This window comes from Vigna radiata, chromosome 8 (genome assembly GCF_000741045.1).
Source record: "Vigna radiata var. radiata cultivar VC1973A chromosome 8, Vradiata_ver6, whole genome shotgun sequence".
Classification (NCBI taxonomy): Eukaryota; Viridiplantae; Streptophyta; class Magnoliopsida; order Fabales; family Fabaceae; genus Vigna; species Vigna radiata.
Window position 1 is genome coordinate 41918203 of NC_028358.1, and position 21550 is coordinate 41939752.

Sequence of the window (21550 nt, forward strand, 5' to 3'; positions counted from 1 at the left end):
ATTGAGATAATTACTTTGGAAGGACCAAATTACATATTTGGAGCTATAATATTCGTTCAATATTGCTTTTATACGAGCTGAGCAACTTTTATATTTAAAAAAATAAAGTAACAAAAAGAAAACATATTAAAATACTTTTAGGAAAGTTTTTTTAATTTTGGAATGAGCAATACTTTCTTTTTATGTCCTAACAAAATTATTTAAAAATGTATATATTTCAATGATAAAATATTAATTAATGATATCACTTTTGATTTACTATATTATGAATAGCGGTTGGTGCGAGATTGTTTCACTTTAACAAGTGGTGGGAAGTTTGGATGATAAATATGCAATAGCAGTGAATGTAATTTGTAAGATATTGTTTGGGTTCGGTGGATAGATATGCAATTATATTAAATATTTGTAGACCAAAAAATATACTGTGAAATTAACACTCACTTTCATTGTTCATGAACCATCACACTGTAAAGTCTTATTGGATGAAAAAGACTCTGAATAAGAGTGCCTTTTTTGTACATTGAATTTCCTGCCATATCCGCCATGCAAAGGGGATTTTGAGAATCTCCCAATCCAGAAACCCTTTGAATGGTAGGAAAAACACAAGATCTGTATAAAGTCACCCCTTCACTCTGCAAAAGTCTGTATGAGCCATATAGAGTAACATTCTCCATAGCGGCATCATACCCTAAGCCAAGCTATAACCTTTTCCTTTTTTTGTTATTTTTTTGTTTACCACCATGTCTTCGGATACAAAGAAAAGCCGTGGCCGTCAGAAGATCGAGATGAAGAAAATGAGCAACGAGAGCAACCTCCAAGTCACCTTCTCCAAACGCCGTACCGGCCTCTTCAAGAAAGCCAGTGAGCTTTGCACCCTCTGTGCTGCTGACGTTGCACTCGTTGTGTTCTCCCCCGGAGAGAAGGTCTTCTCCTTCGGTCACCCCAACGTCGACGCCGTCATTGACCGCTACCTCGCGCGGGCCCCGCCGCAGGACATGGGCACCATGCAGTTCATCGAGGCTCAGCGCATGGCCAACGTGCGTGACCTCAACGCGCAGCTCACTCAGATCAACGCCCAATTGGAGGAAGGGAGGCAACACGGGGAGGAGCTGAATCGCATTACGAAGGAATCACAGGCCCAGCTATGGTGGGCCCAGCCCATAGAGAAAATGAGCCTGGCCCAGATGGAGCAGTACAAGGCGGCGTTGGAGGAGCTGAAGAAACTGGTTGCGCATCTTGCTGACAGGGCCATGCTTGAGACTGCAACAAATCAGGGTCGTCAGTTTTTTCCCGGGGCTCCTTCCTCTTCCAATCTGCTGCATTACCCACACCCTTCTCCGGTGTTCCCCCAACCGCTGATTCAGCCACCCATGCTTCAGAACTTCATGCTTCCTGATGGGAGCATCGTAGGCCACCAAGGATTTAATCACATGGAAATGGGAGGATATGCACCTGGACCAGGACCCTCTGGTGCTTTCTTTTGATCCTTTCGATGAATCCACACATATAATGCTACTCTTTCATGTTAAAAGCTTCGTGTTATTTTTATTTCGGTGTAGCTCTGGCTTAGCTAGTTAATTCCATGGCTCTGACATGGTTATTATTCGTTGGGGTTCAGATATTTCAGACATGTCCTCAACCATCATCATCAATGCCATGTTCTATTACAATGTCTTCCCTTCATGTGCTACAAAAGTTATTAAACGAAAAAGATAAACCCACTGTAATAGTGTCATCCAAAATAATCACAAATAAAATTTTAAACTTCCAGAATCTTCTTTCTCGTAAAATACATAATTCGAGGAACCTTCCACGACAGAAAACGGATGGAGTTTCTGAAACGGAAAATTATGCGCTGCAGTGTGATAGAAAATGACAAAAGGTAATCTTGACATTTCAAAATTTTGGAGGTGCAGGGGGGAATATGTGGCGAGCAAAAAGTAAAGCCTCAATCTGCTAGCTATTGGATCAGACTGAGCCCAATAATAACTAGCCTATGGGCTTGAAGCCCTGAATGCATCACGCCCATTGCCGGGCAACCTTTGAACACCGGCATGATGAAGCACTTACCTCTTGTATCAGACAAATATACGAATATAAAATATCCATGTTTTACACTAATTTCATTCCTTAATCGTGTATTATTCAACTTACGTACATCTCAATTATTCAATTAATCTTATTAAATAAAAGCCCATGTTTTAAATCATACGATGAACGGAATAAAATTGTTTTCAGAACCATGTATAAAAGTTAAACTTCATGTACATTTGTACAAGTATCATTATCTATTAATAATAATCCAATTTATTTTAGTACATACAGTTTTTTCGAATATCAGTAAAGCAGGCAGTGAGAAAAAGGAAGTGACAACTGAGGTTCGTGAATTTGGTTATCTATGTGAATATCTTATATTAACACCACATGGTTGCATATAGAATGGGTCAAGCTTTTAGTAGATTATTCCAACTCGAATTTTTAATTAGACGTATGTTAAGTTAAATAAATAAATTCAATTTTTTTTATTTAGACTTAATTATTTAGATGAGTTATGTACTATATTTAAAATTTTGACTTGCAAGAAATCAAGAACTCACGTACGTTTGTGTATATTATATATATATATATATGAAAATACTATAACGTAAGTTTTATTGAAATGTTAGTACACTTTCAAAACTCATTATGTAAACTAATAGTAAGTTAGTATTCCTATAAAACCATCTTCTCTTCTAATATATGAATTATTTTTCCAATAAAAAATTTAATGCATGTTTTTTATTAGTAGATTAATATTAGAATGATTTTCGGATGCTGTACTAATTAAATTTAAAATTAATTTTAAAATAATTTGACCAAAACGAAACTACTTAAGTTATAAATGAATTGAATAAATCATTTATTTATTTTTTATCGGCTAATCGCTTGGTAATGAAATTACAGGAAAAGTAACGCCGTTCAAATTTGGGTGCATTTTATCTTATCCAGTAGAATAAAAATAGAAAATTCGGACCTTCGGCCATTTGGCATCACCAAAATTTGCATTAACTGGGATAAGCAAATACATAACAATAAAAGCAATTTTCGCTCATTATTGAGAGAAAAGACATTCTATATATTTCAACCTTTTTTTCAATATTTTGGTGGCTTCATTGGCATTCAAAAGCCGCTTGCATATAAAGTTTTATAAAAGCCACCAGCAAGAACAGCCTGCTAAGTGGATCTTACTAACTTCCTCCAGTTTAAGTCGTAAGTTTCTTCTTAAACTTGCTCTGCGTTAGGCTTAGTAGAAAATCTGTAAATACGTGCTCATAACCTGGCATTTTCCCATACCCTGAAGTGCATAAAATCGTAAAAATCACAGTTATTATTAACATACATTGTCAAAAAAGAATCGACAAATTTCGATGAAACAATCGACACAGGACAAAGTGTCACATGTTTTTTACACAGAATGTGTGGGCAGAGATACTTGCCAGGAAAGTAGTTGATGTCGATTACGTAAAACACATCCTTGGTTCCATATTCTCTAATCATATCTATGTTGAACAAGTGGAGTCCCTAGAGATGATAAATCAGTTTCGTTTAAGTATATATCATCTGGAAATGAAGAGTGACTGCAAAAGAAGAAAATAAGAAATTACAACAGTACCAATCTATGACGGAGCTCTCTCGCAAGCTTCTCCAATAAAGGTGTAGGGGGATGTTCTGTAACAAAAATATCACAGAAGAAATGAGACACTAGTTCCAGCCATTGCGTCAAAGCATTTAGATGCATGTAGTAACTCACACAAACAATCACCAGACAAACATAAAAGCCTCTTCAAATATGGAGGAGAAAGTGTCAGTGGTTGCTGCACAATGGGATACACTCTCTAATGGTCAATATACACTATCTAATTGTATCAACCATTCAGTTGACCTTTGCAAAGCTTTAGTAAGGACACGTCCTTATCATGTGGAACGTAAAAGACAAAACAATAGTCCATAACTAGCACACCTTTGACATACAACTGAAATTGAAAAAATGAAAAGAGAAAATAAAAAGGGTAATAGTATTGCTTTTAAAAAAAAAAAATGTAACACCTTTTTGGTGATGATGGACGAAGGGTAGTTTTTTTAAGCCTTACCTGCGATATTAGGATCTAGATCAGCATCATCTGCAGAAGCTGCTGCACATGAAACTCTTGGGAAACGGAACACACCTGCAACTTTTGATAGCTCACGCTTACTGATATTAGGAAGAGAGAAACGCCTCACAACCTTTATGGTTTCCCCGACAACGTAAATCTTAAAGAGAAGGCCACCTGTATTGTCAATCCCCAAACCAAAAAACAAAATAGAGATTAGGTAACAGTGCAAATTGAACAGAAAAATGTCAGTCTATGGTTCAGTTCAGAGACCATGATTGACAAACTCCTGTAGAACTAGAGGAGGTTCAAGCTCTGATAAAGAGAATTCGTCATAAGCAAGAAATAGTTCATGTGACTTCGCAGTGCCATCCACAACTAGCGGTTTTGCAACTGAAAATACAAAAAAAAAGTAATATTTTAAAGAAACCGTGCTTCAGTCAATTTCAGGTCGTAAAACATAACTTTATAACAGAATATCCATAGGTAAAACAAGGTTCTTCAAATTCCATTGACATATTCTGGGCTATTTGTGCTCTCAACACCCATCAATGTAGAGATTGACCGAATACATGCCGATCATATAGTTAAAATAGTAAGTTAGATGTATCCCAAGAAAGAAAGACAGAAAAAGAAGATTAAACAAAGATACATACCTAATGGCAACTTCATACCAGCTTTAGTAACTTCATAAGGGATACTAGACGGGTCTTTCTCTTTTGTGATAACCAACTGACGTGGAATGGAAACCTTGCCTGAAAAACAGCAGTAGTTAATACGTAGATGCAGATACTGGTAGGGCAAAAACCTAGTTTACCATACATGAAACACAGAATCAGCTTGAAAAATTGAAAAGCCAAGAACTTCTTACATTTCAAAAATAAAATAAAACAAAGTAGTTCAACACCAGAGCAAGATGCATGCTACATTCTGATGATTCTAGTACTTCTGATTAAGATTTATATGTGCTATTCTGAAACTTTCAGATGAGAGTTACCATGACAATCGGATAAGTTCAGATCCACCACATCTTGCAGCATGGATTGGCGATTGTGCAAGTGTCGAATTGCATCGGGAGGATCAAGAACAGTTACCTCGGGATGTTTTTGCCTATAATCCTTCAAAATTAAAAAAGGGAGAAGAGCAAAGATCGAATTAGCTCCATCGATACAAACTTTACAGACTATTCAGAAATCATGAAATAATATTATCAGCTAGAAGACTGAAGAAGCAAAAGATAAAACTTTCATACGAAATGAATGCATTTGGTGTGTAGCAGTATTCGCTTGTAGCCTATATAAGAAATTTGATTTCCATGTCATAGTACAGTAGTAGTCACTAGCAAAAGTATTAAAGAGACAACATTTTTAACTAAGAAACAAAGAACCAAATAGCAGATAGATAGAGATAATAATCCATTCTTTGGGCAACAAACTCCAGCCATGCCTAACCAAATTATTTAGATTAATCACAAAAGTAAATCCTCACTTGTTTGAACACTTGGGGACTGATTTCAACTATCTGATCATGATTCATGATGAGGAGAGCATGAACTCTGCAAATTTTGTCAGACAATAATAAGCTTTTAAGAATCCAAAAGATTTGGTTGTCCAGTCCATCACCGCCACCTCATGCTTAATTCCCAGACTAAGGATACTAACGATATTCATGCAATGTCACAAATGTGCGTATAGAAAAACAATAAAGCTGCGCAAGATTGCTATCACGATGTGGAAGTGGGTAGAAGTGTCAGGAGTTCACTAACCTCAATAATATCATCCCACTCCTCCCCTGATAACTGGAAAAAACAAATACCCAGTCATTTTATAATAGAGCATAGGAAACTGTAGCAAAAGTTAAAATGCTAATAGCCTGTTATTGAACAAATCGACACATATGAAGAACTTCAAACGTCACCGGTCATAAAATGCTGAAAGAACTGTCACAAACCTTATGCAAGATAATGTCAAAAGGACCTTGTTCTGGTAGTGGCTTCTTTAGATCAACAGCAACAAAGATTATCCCCTTGTTCCTGCATCGTAAAACATTTTTACACATCACTATTAAGTGTCTCGAGAGAGTAGCAGAGGATTTTGTTAGCAACTTATTCAGAGATACTGCCAACCAATTATGCATCGTAACAATACATATACCACACGCAGATGGTCAAAATATGTATTACCTCAAACTAATCCTGACTATCTAAGCAAGATTAATCTTGTCATGCCCTCAAACTCATAATTTATATGTTTCCTGTATATATACTTTTAAGGAGAGATTGGTTTAGACTAGAATAGGAAATAACAATATTGGTCCGTTAAATAGCTTTATATGAAATGTGATATCGATCAAATCATTGAATTATAACAACCAATATCAAGCAAATCATGATGGGAAATAAGGATTTTACATAATATTGATGAACTTTCCATTTTGTACCGTAAAACTTCTAAAAAAAAATCATTAAATCATTCATTATGTAGCTGAACTTCACTGATATAGTTTAAGATTAACTATTTTAAATTATATGAAAAATAATCTTAAACTTTTTTTATTGCTTAACCGTTACAGAACTTAGGACACGAATAAAAATTCAATTTAATCCATAAAAATAACAATAATATTGAATGGAGTAATATATAAACAGGCCATACTGACGTAATTCGATTTCCTCTAATTCTAATGCCCAGTTGGCAGCAGTCTTGTCAGTGAACAGACAACAAACTGGAACATTAGTGGACAATAATGTAAATTTGACATTCCAGAGAAGCAAGCAACGTGAATTAATTCAAATTAAGAATTCAAAACCATGTACCAAGATTTGACGGGTTGCCCATGTGGACAAATCGAAAGGATAGTAGGGCATAAATGTTGGAATATTCCAATTTAAATTAGAATCGAGAAAAGCACAACACATAGCAGATATGCATAAGCAAAATCGGTACCTTTAAAATAATTTAAGAAACAACAAAAAAAGGAAAATAAAAAACACAATGGCCAGGGTTCGAGTCACGAAAGTGATAGCCATTAGGCATGGTGCAAAAATTGCTCCACCATTACATACTACACAGACAAGGACACAACGTATGGCTGTGAACCCCACCACTGCAAGCAAAAGCTGCTTTTACGTTAAACAGGTAAAATGTTGAAAACAATAAAACCGAAATGAATAAATAAATAAATAAATAATAAATGGATGAATGAAGTCCTTTGTTTAGGGAAATTGAAAAGTAAAAATGAATATGCATGCAGATGAAGGAGAAATACGAATAGCTACCGTGCAAGGCTAGTGAAACTTGGCTGCAGAAAGCTCTTTTTCTTCTTCGACGTTAAGGCGTACCCAACCACCACTTTCTGCCCCGAAAACGTTGTCGTTCCCGGTTGCTTCTCCTTTTCGTCTTCCCCGCTTGAGATTTCTCCGTTTAGTCTCATCGTTGCACACCCCAGAAACCCCTCGATTCGAAGATCAAATATTTTGCCCTCCTCTGCTTCAATTTTGGAGCCGTTAGGTTCTCAATCTCGGATTTTCCAATCCGAGAAACAGGGGAGGAAAGTGTTTAAGAGGGTAGAGAAGGGATGTAGAGGAATGTGTGATGATTTCTAAGAAGAGGAATATTGAGTTTTGCAGAGGAAGAAGATTGGGTTTGGATGTAATTGTGGAAGAAGTGAATGGAATGACAAGAATATATATATATATATATATATATATATATATATATATATATATATATATATATATATATATATATATATATATATATATATATAATAGTACAATAGTGTGGTATATGATGTTGTCAATCCTTGTAGAAAGTCTTCCTCTGCTCTTCTTCTTTTGTTGTTTTTTTCTATTTTTCTATTAGTTTAATTTTTTGGTTGGCCTATTTTATTTTTATTTTGTGAGTCAAAAGATTAAAATTTTGCAAACAAGACGGTTTTCCTAACTAAAAAAGACAAGTTTCTAATTCGTGGTTCTAAAAGCATATTAATATTTATATTATTTTTCTTTTATACTTTTCTATAAAATTTAATACTTCTAAATTATTAGTTCAGGAGATTTAAATCATACATGATTAATTATACGCGAATTATCAGCAATGTATTCTTAAGAAATATTTTGTCCATTTTTGAGGTAATTTTATATATTACTTAACTTATATAATAATATTTTATTAATACTTTGATAAGTTAAAATAAAAAAGATAAATGTTTATTTATTTAAATAAATAAATTTTGTAAATATAATTTTAATAATAAAATTATCTAAAATTTAAAAACAAAAAAATATTCATATAAAATTAAAAAAAAAATTAAAAACTAAAATAAATAAAAAATATTACTTATAATTCATTGATTAAATTATTACCAAATATTTCAAAATAAAGAATATAAAAATAATATGATTCTATAAGAATTTAAGAAAAGATTAAACAATTTAGAAAAAATCGTTAATTACATTATTAATAAACAATATAAAAATGAATTATATGTTTATATACAAATTTAAAAAACATAAAAACTTAAATTTCAAAAGATATGTTAAAAGATATGAGTAATAATGAAAAGAAAGAAGTGACAAATTAAAACAACAAATTTATATGTTAAAATAAAAATTTTAAAACTATAGTCATGAGGATAAAATATAACTTTTATATAAAATATTGTAGAAAAATTCCTCAAAGTTTATTTTAGATTGAAGTATTAACATCAAACACAACTTTAGTGTAATTAATATTTGATCAGAAATAATCATATGACTTTAGTCCAATAAACTTTTTTTAACAAAAGTCATAATGATTTTAATAAGATTTATTTTTTGCTAAATTCGTTTAGCCTATGACGATTTACTTTGAGTTTATCTAATTTTAATTTTCACAAAAATTATCTTTAACCAATACAACTTTAATACTATTAAAATAAGTTGTTCACTCTTTCCATAACTTCGTCTTTAAAAATCAGAAATGGTACATGTACTCTTTTACTTCAAAATGAAGTTGTGTTCATGATTTAGTCCTTTCGATAATTATTTTAAATTTAAACACATATTCATAATTTCAAAACTAAATAAATCTAAATTTGAAAAAAAAAAACTGAAAAGACTTTCGAATGTGATAGTATTTGGTCACAAACTCATTTCTCATTGTTTATAATTAACTTTTTTATGTTAACTTATATTTTAAGAGTTTAATTAACTTATAAGACTTTTATTGGGAGAAAAAAAGGACACATACCACAAGTGCAAAATCAGTGGAAACATGATTAATATTTTATCAAATAAATTTTTAGGATTTAGTACGTGACATTTGAAACAAACTGTCTTCAGCATGTAAATTGGAGAATAAGGAGTTTTATTTGTTAGTATAAAAAGTTTTAGATTATGAGTTAATAAAAGATAATAATTATAACTTTAAAAATAACTTTTGTAAAATTACTAAATGTATTATATTTAGTAATATATAATTAGACAACAATGTAAAAAGATATTTAATATTAGTGTGCGATCTATTCATTAACGTATCAATATGGTATATGGTTAAGCTGAGGATATATACCTTATTCATATTTAATGGTTTAAATTTCTTTTCACTAAAGAATAATTTTCCTGATAGTTTGACTTTGTATTTTTTAATAGATTTTTTTATGTTAGATTTGTTTTCTTTGTCTTTTTAGAATTGGATTTATTTCTTAGAAAGAATAAAACGTATCAAAAATAGTTGTGAATGTTTAGTTCGGTCAAACTTAAAATTATATATAGCATGTGTAAAATACATTTTTATTTTATATAATTAAAATATGCAACACTGTTATCTTAAATATACAAATTATTTTTCATTCAAAATCATGATAAAATAATTATTCTTAAAAAGAAACTTTTTACATAACAAGTATAGTTTCTCTTGTGCAATAGTTATTAGTTATTATAGTTTAGACAAAGACGATATTTTCTTTCAAAAGTTGTTGTATAATATACTAAAATAAATAAACATGTGTATATTTTTTATATTTTGATTAACTATCAAAATGAATTGTTGTAAACATCAATTATATACGTAATATTATAATATAGACATCTGTATTTGTACAAATAATTTTAAAATAATCCCTTTACTTCTGCATATTAAAGTATTAACAATATAGATTTTGTTTGTGTCTATAATATTTTTATGTGTTTCAATGGACATTTTATTTCTATCATCAATTTTTATTATATAATTTTAGATCAATTTAGTAATATTATGAAAATACGTTAAGATAATAAATGCATTATATTTTTAGAATAATGAAAGAAAAATAAAATATATTTAATTTTAAAATATAACTATATTTCAGGTAAAAATATTTAAAATATTTGAAAAAGTTCATAACTTATTTAAAATGTCTTGATGCACACAATAAGAAAACAAACGAAAATTCCTGTTTTATATGGATCATTCAAAGATTATATATATATATATATATATATATATATATATATATATATATATATATATATATATATATATCACCAAAATTCCCGATAATACTAATATATATATTAAAAGATAAACAATACAAACTCACATGAGATATATAATGTTTGATATCTTTTGTGAATTAGACAATTTGGTTGTTATCTTATCTACATATTAATAAATGCGAGGTTGTGGTTAATAAAACATTACTCTAATAAGTGTAAATTGATTGATAACTTTTAATATTTCAATATTATTTTATATTCACCACAAAATTTTGTCGATTGAAAAAAAATTCACCATAAAATTTTTCATTTCTTAATACATAAAAGATATGCCACTACAAAATGAACAAATTAAATGATAAAAACATAATTAAAAAGTATAAAAGTTGGTAAAAATTGAAAAAACATACAAATTTAAGTATCCAAAAGAAAAGAAAGTAATAGAAAGTCAATTAAAAATATAAATTTAAAAAAAAAAAAACAAAAGTTAATTAAACATAAACAATTATGTTAGTATAATACAACATAGACATCTGAGTATTATTTTTTTAAAATGAACATGCACTTGAAAAACCAACAAGACGAAAACATTTTTTTGGATATAACTAATATCAAATATAAGGTTAAGTATTTTTTATTATTGAACAGTTTAAGAACTTCCAAGTAATCTTATAATTATATGGAAGTGGGAAGTAGAATTTATAACTTTATAAACCATCTAATTTAACAGGGATTTGAAAGCATCTAGCTGAACATCAAAGCATTTCATTGAAACATTGACATTGGAATCCTTTTATTATTTATTTTACTATTAAAACCGATCTTGCTAAACTAGGGCACCACTATAGAGATATGCAAGAGATGCCTGACCTAATCACAATAATTTTTCAGGTTTCCTACTATCATCTTGAAAGCGACAACGAGTCTAACACTCAAAATGATATCACGTTTTCGAATGGTAAAAAAGGACTACATCATAGGGAAGAATTCATAACATATGTTATTAGAAATGGACTCTAAAGCCTAATACCACAATAGAAATAGAGTTTAAAGCATAATTCAATTTCACAAAATAAACTTTTTTAAGATGAGATTTACATTTCACTTCTATATTATAAATTGATCTTATCTTTAATCAATATGAGACTTTCATAATTTGTTGCTTTTATTGTGAATAGAAAACTCCTCACACTTTTTTTTCCTTTTCATTTTCTAACTAATAAACCAGATTAAAAAAATACATGTTTGATTAATTCCTCTATTTTATTTTGTTCCGTCCAAACACGATATTAGGCTTGTGCACATGGTAAAATAGGTGCGTCATAAAAAGTGTTTGTTGCTCTTTATAAGTGTAAAAGATAAGCAGCAACGTGAACCATATTCCTCACATGCTCCAACTTATTCCTTTTGTCAGTTGACTTAATTATAGCATCTTCTTTTTCCTTGAAATTCCGTCATCAACTTTGTTTTCATGATTTAAAATAGTATTATGCCAAACCTGTTGCATGGCATCTGACATCAGTGCAGTACACCCAATTAAAACTCTGGCTTTTGGAGGACCTTAAATTCATCCCGACCTTACATTAGTCCAAGGAGCTACGTACCAATAATATTGTTAGTGTTAGGAATTTAAGTATGAAGAAGAAAATTAATATTGTTTTAAAATTTCGAGTTAGATATGGTGATAATATCTTATGTCTTAGAATAATGTTTTATTAGGGTTGTGTCTTATTCTTCTTAATATATAATATAACCCCTTGTCTTTGGTGTTGGTTGAGATGCCAGGAATCATATCTCATAATCATACTGGGGCATTGGATTCTATCTAAATCCCACCATATTATCCGCATAAATAAATCAAGAATATTTCTATAAGCTAAGAGAAAAACATATATTACACAAATATAGCCTTTTTCCATTAAGTGTCAGAATAATTTGAAATCTCCCAAGATTAGTAAGTTGTTGAGCTAAATGACTAACTTCATGAAATTTCCAATTTTCATGACTGCAGCATGATGAAATAGTTTTTTGAAGTGAACTCACCTTTGCTCTATTCACCATCATGGCTTTAATTGTTATGAGAATTTATAATAGCTAGCAATTTGATGAATATAATAATAAACACATGAGTGATTGACTGTGACAAAATCTGCATATTCATACCAGAAATTAGTTTTTTAAGACGGTAACACCTAGCTCGTCATTTGTCGGAAGATATAGTTTGAAACTCTGCATGTTGCTAGCTAATCCAAGTTATTGAATATTAATGGATAGATAGAATTTGTATAAGCTAAATGGTCATTGAAAACATAGGCCACAGTTGTCTTTACACCAGACATTTGATGCTACAGGCCAAAGTAATAAAAACAAATCTGTACGCATGCAGATTAACTTAATAATTTTCACGAAATAATTTGGCATTAATTGTAATTCATATCATATTTTATCTGTTGATGTCGTATCTACTGATACGACAGTGTCCTTTTATTAACGGAATAGGACATAAAATTTGAAATCGTCAATGTGTTTTGTTTGTGAAATTGAAGCTTCGTACTCTATTGTATCATATGCAACCCTGGCTAAGTTACATAACAGTGTGATCTTATCCCTGGCTAAGTTACATAAGTTTTTTAACTTGACATAATGACACAACCTATCTCGTCTAGTGTGGCGCTCAATTCGACATTATAAAAAAAATCTAAATATAAAGAACTCATCTTCGCTGACGATAACACTTTAGGTTGGTTTGACAGAATATCAACATCATTAAAAAAATCCTAAATACAAAGAATTTATCATTTTTCAGTACAACACTCATGTCTGCTGGGTAATCTGTCATTAGTAATGTTATATTAAAAAATGATAAATTATTCAAGTTAAATTTAATATAAGTATGTTTTAGCCTTACAGCCTTACCACCTCGGAAACCCTACAACTCTACAAACCAAGTTGTAAAATACACCAGTTTTACGTACACAAGGTCTTATGTACATGAGTAGGTCCGACTTAACCTGTTTTTTACATACCAAATCAAATCGGACTTAGTTCAGATTAATCATTTTGTTACATCTAAGAGTTTCGTTCATTCATTTTTCATAGTTTTGAAGAAGACATTCCTTGCAGTGTTCACATGATTTGTGACCAATAGAAATACCTTTATTACATGTGTTTATTTTTGTTTTATTATAGCAAAAAAATTATTAATTTATAGATTAACTTTAAATTATTGAAATAAAAAATGTTAATAAAATAAAGAATAAATTTTGTAAAAAAAAAAGTATTTATAAAACTAATTAAATTTTATGAATTTTTTATTGATTAAATTCGCTTTTATTATGAAATATTATTTTAATTTTAAAAATAATTATTAATAAATTAAAATTAAAAAATATTTTTCTTATTATGAGTAGTTATCTGAATTTAAAAAAAAAAATATTAAAATAAATTAAAGAAAATTGTGTACATTAAAAAAAGAGCTAATCCCTTATATTGATATTATAAATTATAAATTATAGATATAGGTATTTTTAATGGACCATCATGAGAACTTTTCTTGCCATTCGACATCCTAATAATATTTGAGCAAATAATTTACCAGATTTACCCATTCAAAGTATCTTTATAGATCCAGAAATCTCATCAAGGGTAAACATTTTATCATTTTATCTGCGTAACTCAATTACATAAAATTTAAAAAATTCAAATTTGAATTTTAAACAAATTTAGTCTTTTCTATTTTTATTATGTTTTTGTCTTGATTTTAATCTAGGCGTTACAGTTTAAAGATCTATACAATATTGCAATATTAGATAACTGATTATCCGTTAATGTGTTTTATTGATATATTAAATTTTTATTTCAAAATATTATAGTTAATTTTTGTTTATTATAGATCAATGATATTTATGGTTCAATATTAACATACTTTTTTTGATAAAGGTTGAAAAAGATTATTTTTTTTATATATGTACTATACTTTTTTAATTAAAACATACATTAATTGATTTATCATCAATGTTTCTAGTGGTAATTTTCAAAAACCGATACATGTTTTATTTTTTCTAATGGTTTGTTTTAAAAAAATAATAACACAAACTAAGATTATTTTTATAAATGACCATTGACGAAAATTTTCAACTAATGTTAATAAAAATATATGATAATTAATGTCGTAAAAATAACCCAATAAATAATAATTTAAATAATCATGATCAAAATTGATTAAAAATAATATCAATTAATGTTAATTGACAATATTTTTTAACATCAATTAAACTTTTTTTTACTAATTTTATCCTAAAGATAACAGTAAATAAAATAGACTAAAAAATATCAAACCAATCAAACAAAACTAAACAAGCATATTAACTCGAAAAGTCCTAACTTCTAAAAAACTCTACTTCAATCTCTCTAACATTTCAATAACCATATCCATGTTTAAATGATATACTTCCGAAAGCCTTTCTTACATTCAACCGGCATAAAAATATTTTGAAACCAAAACTTATTTAGTCAAATACCATTTTAACTCCATCATCTATAAGATTTTTCTTTTCAACAATTAACAATGCAATAAGTTCCCATGTTTTTAAATAAATTGAAGTAAATAGATTAACTTCTTTTACCTGAAGTTTGCTTAAAATCCAAAACAAAAACATTAGAACTTCAAAAATAAAATTACTTATAAATTTTTAATTCTAAGAACAACAAAAGTAAAAATTAAAAGAAGTTATCAAATATTTGAAAGATTCAAAGTTATCGAGTTTTAATATAAAATGAAAAAGTATATAAAAATAAAAGAAATTACAAAATGAAATTGAATTTATTCTACTATAAAAACCAATCATTTGGATATCTTTCATGTTTTGCTACCATCCACATGGTAGTATATAATTGTGAGAGAGGTGAAAAACAATATTATAAGTAAAGAGAGAACTAAAAGGAGAAAGAAAAGAAAGAACAAGAAAAGAATAGGTCAAAGTTAATGATTAGAATACTATCTAATTATAATTATAAATTTATAGAATTATTTAACCTTGAGAGCAAGACAACAAATGAATATAAGAAAAAGGACAAAAAAAAAAATACTATTAAGGCCTTTATTGATTACTTAAATAGGTAAAGAAAATTTTATATTAATAATTTTTAAAATAAACTTAAAAACACAACATACTATACTACTAATAATTGTGTTATATTGGTATGATATGATGTTTGAACATTGTTATCGATTTATTAGTTGGCTAAATATTTGTTATATGATCATAATGAAGATTGTTATCAATTTGTATGATCATCATAATAATCATAATAAATTTTAGGAATTTGAGTATGGTACTTTATACTGATTTAAAATGAACTCCATCCATAATTTAAAACATACAATAATTAACAACTGACACAGAAATATAAATTTTTAATCGTCAATATATTAATTTTCAGCAGAAAGAATATAAAAATTAAAAAACTTCAAAGAAAAAAGTTCTGAAGTTAAACCAAAATGATAACTAAAATTTCGTACAGAATACAATATGTTTCACAATAAAGCAGACCCATAAGCAAGTAAAGGAGGTATGCAAGTAAATAAAAGTTAATACAAAATAAGATGAATGATATAATGAAAATTTAAAATTAATTGTAAAGTGTTACAAAAACTTATTATAAATATAAGAAAGCATCAAGAAACGTGTTATTCCTGTATATGGTCGCAGTATGAAAATAGGCCCAATTGTGGTCCAAATTAAAACATCGTATCTATGGATTTGGATTGATCAGTTTATTAAAAAGTATATTATATAAGATTAACATAACTTTGAGAAATTCAATTTAAATTAATTAATAAAATTTAAGGTTGTGTTTAGATTAAAAAGTGAAAATAAGAGTATAAAAAAGACAAAGAAGGAAAAATAAAAGAGTTAAATCTAAATTATTTTATCTTTAGTTGGAAATGTCGAAATTAATCGAATTAAATAATTGTTAAATATGTTATTTTTAAAATTATAGTAAAATTTAAATTAATTTTAAAAAAACGATTCAATTTAAATTATTAATTTTTTAAATATTTCAATTTAGTTTTTTTAATAAAATTTTATTTTTTTTAATAAAATTTATTAAGTTTAATTAACGTTTCGTTATATATATTTTAAAAATATTTCATGATATCGTTTGATAGGTCTACTCTCAATAAATAGATTTTGACTCTCATATTAACTGAAAAATATATTTAATAACAAGTAAAATAAATATAATAAAATTTATTCAAAAAATTAAATCTCTACATTTATACAAATAAATAATTAATTTGACTAAAATTTGGAAGATAAACTAATTTAAATTAGATTAAATCCACGTATCTATTCATCGCATTAAATAATCAATCCTAGGATTTTACTATGGTTAACTAAATAATTCAGTATAATATCATTAAATGGTAAATATTTAAAAAAAAAAAAAGATTAAATATATTTCTCTGTGATTAAAATAATGTTTTTTGACGAATGAAGTCCTGGGTTTGTCATTTGTCTTCCATTAGATGATAAAAATCCAAAGCTAACTGCCCCATTCCTAAACCTACTCCCTTGGCAGCCATAATCCAAAACTCAACGCTGACGGTGTTTACAAAGAAACCCTTCAAATCCACAACTAAACCCTCGTAAACTTCAAATCTCTGATACCACATTTCCATTTAAATTTATTCTCTAACCAGAAACAAGCTTCTGTTAGCTTCTTATAAAAATGATTTTGAAGTCAATAGTTGCATCAGCGAGCGATCTAAGTGTAGTGAGTGTTGCTGGGAACGCTCCGCTCGAATTCAAGAATCGAGTTTTTGGCGGCCGAGTCATCCGCCTCGGATTTCGTTTTAACAGAGGGAGATGGAAGGGGAATGAAAGGTTTGACTTTAAGGTTCGTGCTGCTGTGGAGGTGGGAGTGGGGAGTTCAAAGAGTAAGGCTTTGCAGGGCAATTCTGGATTGGATGTGGTTTCAGAGGGAGAGTTAACGGTAAAGGGGTTTGCGGGGTTGCGGAAGACCAAACTCGTCTGCACAATTGGTCCTGCTTGCAGCTCTTTGGAGGAACTTGAGAATTTGGCAACAGGAGGCATGAATGTTGCCAGGCTCAATATGTGCCATGGCACCAGGGAGTGGCACCGTGATGTGATTAGGAAGATCAAGAAGTTGAATGAGGAGAAAGGGTTCTGTGTTTCTGTGATGATTGACACTGAAGGTAGTCAGATTCATGTAGTTGATCATGGAGCCTCATCCTCGGTTAAAGTAGAAGTATGCTGTTTTTTCTTTTGTTTAACATTCACTAGTTATATGTTAAAAAAATAGTATGTATAAATGGGGGTAACAAGGACCACGAGTTAACTCTTGGGATTGAGTTAACCCAAACCCACATTATAAAATATTATTAGAGCCCGTCCTAGGGGCTGTTGTTGGCCCTATCAGACCCTTCGTTGGATTGTTATCTTATCATTCATAGATGTTCAGCCTTGCAAACTATCTAGTACTCAGTTTGAGAGAGTGTTAGAGATCTCACCTTCACTTGTGACATGGTAAAATAACAGAATATGTAGATGTGGAGCAAGTTTCCCTTCACGAGCTGTCTTTTGGGGTTAAGTTAGACCTAGATCCAAATTTAAAAGATTATGTTTATATTTTTTTGTGAAAGGCTTTTTTGTGATAGATTGTCCTATATGATCACACTTACTAGATTTAGCTGATTTGGAGACATGCACTTTTGTCTATTGTTTTCGTTTCCATCTCAGGAAGGTTCAATTTGGCATTTTACTGCTGAGCATTTTGAGGGTTCTCGCCCATTCACAGTACAGACAAACTACACAGGTTTTTCTGAAGGTGATGTCTTGCTTAACGAGTGAAGAACCAACTCTTCCTTTTCTTTCACAATGTATTTATGCATTTAAGTACTGAGCTTAGTTAATGTCTATCAGATATTGAAGTTGGTGATGAACTTGTTATTGATGGTGGAATGGCTTGCTTTGAAGTCGTTGAAAAGAAAGGAAATGATTTGCATTGTAAGTGCATCGATGCTGGTCTTTTCCTTCCTGGAGCTAAATTTAGTTTCTGGAGAGATGGAAAGCTTGTTAGGAGGAATTACAAGCTTCCTACTCTATCAACAAAGGTATGCATATTCCGGTTTTTTCTTCCCCTGCTCATTTAACGAAGATCACGGAGAATAAATTTAGCACTCTGCAATTATTTCTTTACATGTATGGCGTTGATTTTCTGAAAGCATTCCTAGGCTAACAATGTCAACAGTTGTCAAAACTCATGTTTAATAATTTTTTTTTTATTTTTTTTGTAAATTGGTGAAATGATATATTACCTCCAGAATCAGTGCGTACATTTTTCAATATATGGATAGATTGTACAATATATTGATCCTTCCAAAGTCCCAAATTTACTCCTCAAAACCCATTCCGAAGATCTGGAAGAACTGGCTGGATTGATGTTTCTTCAACAACCTTATATGCAATAATTTCATTAAATTCTCAGACAATAGAATAAACCTTTCTGTTTTACAATGTAGAGAAACTACCTTTTTCTGAACTGAACAAATCGTATTCATACTTTACTAAAAACTAATAATGACTTTATCTGTTCGAACGTCTCTGTTTTTTTTTTTTTTTGTATTTTTCTTTGAATAATTATAATTATGAATTGAAAATCTTACCCTTTTATGTTTTTTTCTCTCCTAAGTTTGAATTGTTTACATCCCCAGGATTGGGCTGACATTGACCTCGGTATAGCTGAGGGTGTTGATTTTTTTGCCTTATCCTTTGTCAATCACGCTGATTCTGTTAAGGATTTAAAGAACTACCTCTCCACGAAGTCAACCAAGTAAGTAAGCACACGTTCAAAAAGGAATAGTTATATGGTTTTAGCAATATAGTTTAACCGTTAATTCCTCTAAAAGGATGTTGATATTATTTTTTAGTACAAAATGACGTGCTAGTGGCTAGGAGTATACTAAGTATCGCAAGCATTCTACTGCAGTGTCACTATGTCTATTTTATTTTCCTCGTTTTCCCTTTGAAGTCTTATAAGAACACTCGTGTCTGGCACTTGCACTACAATGCAACCCCCAATCATTTTCACCTACTGGTGTCATGTTTTCGTCTTCAAGAGGGTTATTCAGTTCTATTTCCTAGGTTAAATTGCAGCTATTGTGGTCGAAAATGGCACAGGCTGAGCTATTAAATTTATTGTCCAGCTTCCTCTGCCATTGCTGTCTGTCTGATAATACTGTTGGTACCAGCATAGTTATTCGATAATTAACCAAATCCGCCTATTAAGCTACAACATTAATTTCTTCCAAGGATTTATTTCAAAGTTATTTTAGCTAAGTTGCATATAATTATTTCAGATCCATTAAAGTTTTGTCGAAGATAGAAAGCTTAGAATCTCTTCATAAACTTGAGGAAATAGTGCGAGCTTCTGATGGAATCATGGTGGCTCGGGGTGATCTTGGGGTCGAAATACCACTTGAACAGATTCCTACAGTCCAAGAGGATATAATTTACGTATGCAGACAACTAAACAAGCCAGTGATTGTAGCTTCTCAGCTTCTTGAGTCAATGGTCGAGTATCCAACCCCAACACGTGCCGAGGTAAAAATCAATCTTTTTCCAGGATCATTATTATGAACTTGAGAAAAGATCTTAGATTGAAAAGACATGTTACTAGGAAACTATGACAGAATTCCATTCTATGGTGATATTTTTCCAGTTCGCTATTGGATTTCTGTTCTTACCTCACAAATATTTGCTTTTATTTAATAGGTAGCAGATGTTTCTGAAGCAGTTCGACAGTATGCTGATGCTTTGATGTTGTCCGGTGAATCAGCTATTGGGTCATATGGGCGTAAAGCTTTGGCAGTCTTGGATATGACTAGCAGTAGAATGGAATCATGGAATCGGGAGGAGAACAAGCAGAATCTTCTCAACCATAACCAACTTGGAGCAGAATTGCCAGAATGCATCACTGAGCAAATATGTAATTGTGCCGTTGAAATGGGTACTTCATATTCTTCTTGCCACTTGATTCTATTATGAATTCTGCGCAGCGGTTAGAGTCTAATAATCATAATAAAAAATAAAAAATTACCCATTTGTTCTGCAGCCAACAACCTTGGTGTGGATGCCATCTTCGTGTACACGAAGCATGGACACATGGCATCACTTCTATCACGCAACCGCCCAAATCCTCCTATCTTTGCGTTCACCGACGATGAAAGTACCCGCATGGCTCTGAATCTGTTATGGGGGGTTGTACCCCTTCTGGTTGATTTATCAGATGATGCTGAATCTAACATCTCAAAGTCAGTCCAACTTATGGAATCCAAAGGATTGATCAGACAAGGAGATGTTGTTCTAGTGGTCTCGGATATTGCTCACACACGATCCTCTCCTATGGCTCTCCAATCAATTCAGGTGAAGACTATTGCCTAAAACGCAAGGTTGCCAAATATTGAGAGACACGTGTCTATTTATTTTCTAGGCTTGGATAGTATTGTATAATTGGTTTCTTGTCCTTATGTAAAACAAAGTTCATAAGTTCTTATCTGTAGAACTCTAGCTAGTTCTGAAACCCGTTTCAAAAGATGCTTGTGAATTACACTTCGTGAATTGCCCATTATAATTAACTAAGAAAATTGCACTAATATATCGCAATTATATTTGATTGATCAACTTTGTTTGATTATGGTGAACTTACAGAGTACTACATTGGCAAGCTTCTTTGCTTACACGCGAATCCAATACTTAGTTTCGTCTTTCCATGATATTCTTACGAAAGGGATCTCCCTAATTGTCTCTCCCTTGCTATTAGAGTTGAAAAAGAGTAGTAGGTAAATGGTAGTTACACAGTTAGTTAGTGGATAATTAAAAAGATAAGATTATCGAAGTGAAGTTCAGAAAGTGGCATTCCCTCTATTCTGATTATA

At 30.5% G+C, this 21550-nt stretch overlaps 3 protein-coding genes and 1 long non-coding RNA gene across 7 annotated transcripts; 2 read left to right on the top strand and 2 right to left on the bottom strand.

Annotated features, from left to right (window-relative positions):
• Positions 1-449: 449 nt before the first annotated feature.
• LOC106770681 (agamous-like MADS-box protein AGL62) lies at positions 450-2060 on the top strand. The gene is made up of 2 exons (XM_014656479.2): positions 450-1470; positions 1917-2060. The coding sequence occupies exons 1-2, from the start codon at positions 741-743 to the stop codon at positions 1958-1960; spliced, it is 774 nt and encodes a 257-aa protein (XP_014511965.2). The 5' UTR covers positions 450-740; the 3' UTR covers positions 1961-2060.
• Positions 2061-2999: 939 nt separating this feature from the next.
• LOC106770808 (inositol-tetrakisphosphate 1-kinase 3) lies at positions 3000-7803 on the bottom strand. Of its 4 annotated transcripts, XM_014656619.2 has the most exons (11): positions 7408-7465; positions 6081-6162; positions 5896-5928; positions 5619-5685; positions 5128-5248; positions 4787-4885; positions 4404-4523; positions 4131-4307; positions 3653-3708; positions 3477-3561; positions 3000-3334 (listed from the first exon to the last, which is right to left on the bottom strand). In XM_014656619.2, exons 3-11 carry the CDS (start codon positions 5907-5909, stop codon positions 3243-3245), a joined length of 831 nt encoding a protein of 276 aa, XP_014512105.1. In that variant the 5' UTR covers positions 5910-5928; positions 6081-6162; positions 7408-7465; the 3' UTR covers positions 3000-3242. The 4 variants fall into 4 exon arrangements, 3 of the variants coding, with proteins under 3 accessions (XP_014512105.1, XP_014512103.1, XP_014512106.1); XM_014656617.2 differs by lacking the exon at positions 5619-5685 and having other exon boundaries at positions 7408-7803; XR_002669454.1 differs by lacking the exons at positions 3000-3334; positions 3477-3561; positions 5619-5685 and adding an exon at positions 3791-4013 and having other exon boundaries at positions 7408-7803.
• Positions 7804-17099: 9296 nt separating this feature from the next.
• Positions 17100-21250, top strand: LOC106772676 (pyruvate kinase isozyme A, chloroplastic). The gene is made up of 7 exons (XM_014659220.2): positions 17100-17862; positions 18354-18441; positions 18537-18727; positions 19328-19446; positions 19973-20216; positions 20388-20622; positions 20728-21250. The coding sequence occupies exons 1-7, from the start codon at positions 17323-17325 to the stop codon at positions 21054-21056; spliced, it is 1746 nt and encodes a 581-aa protein (XP_014514706.1). The 5' UTR covers positions 17100-17322; the 3' UTR covers positions 21057-21250.
• Positions 18759-20878, bottom strand: LOC111242400. The gene is made up of 3 exons (XR_002669455.1): positions 20736-20878; positions 20360-20651; positions 18759-19070 (listed from the first exon to the last, which is right to left on the bottom strand). It is a non-coding gene; the product is annotated as an uncharacterized LOC111242400 (long non-coding RNA).
• Positions 21251-21550: the final 300 nt, after the last annotated feature.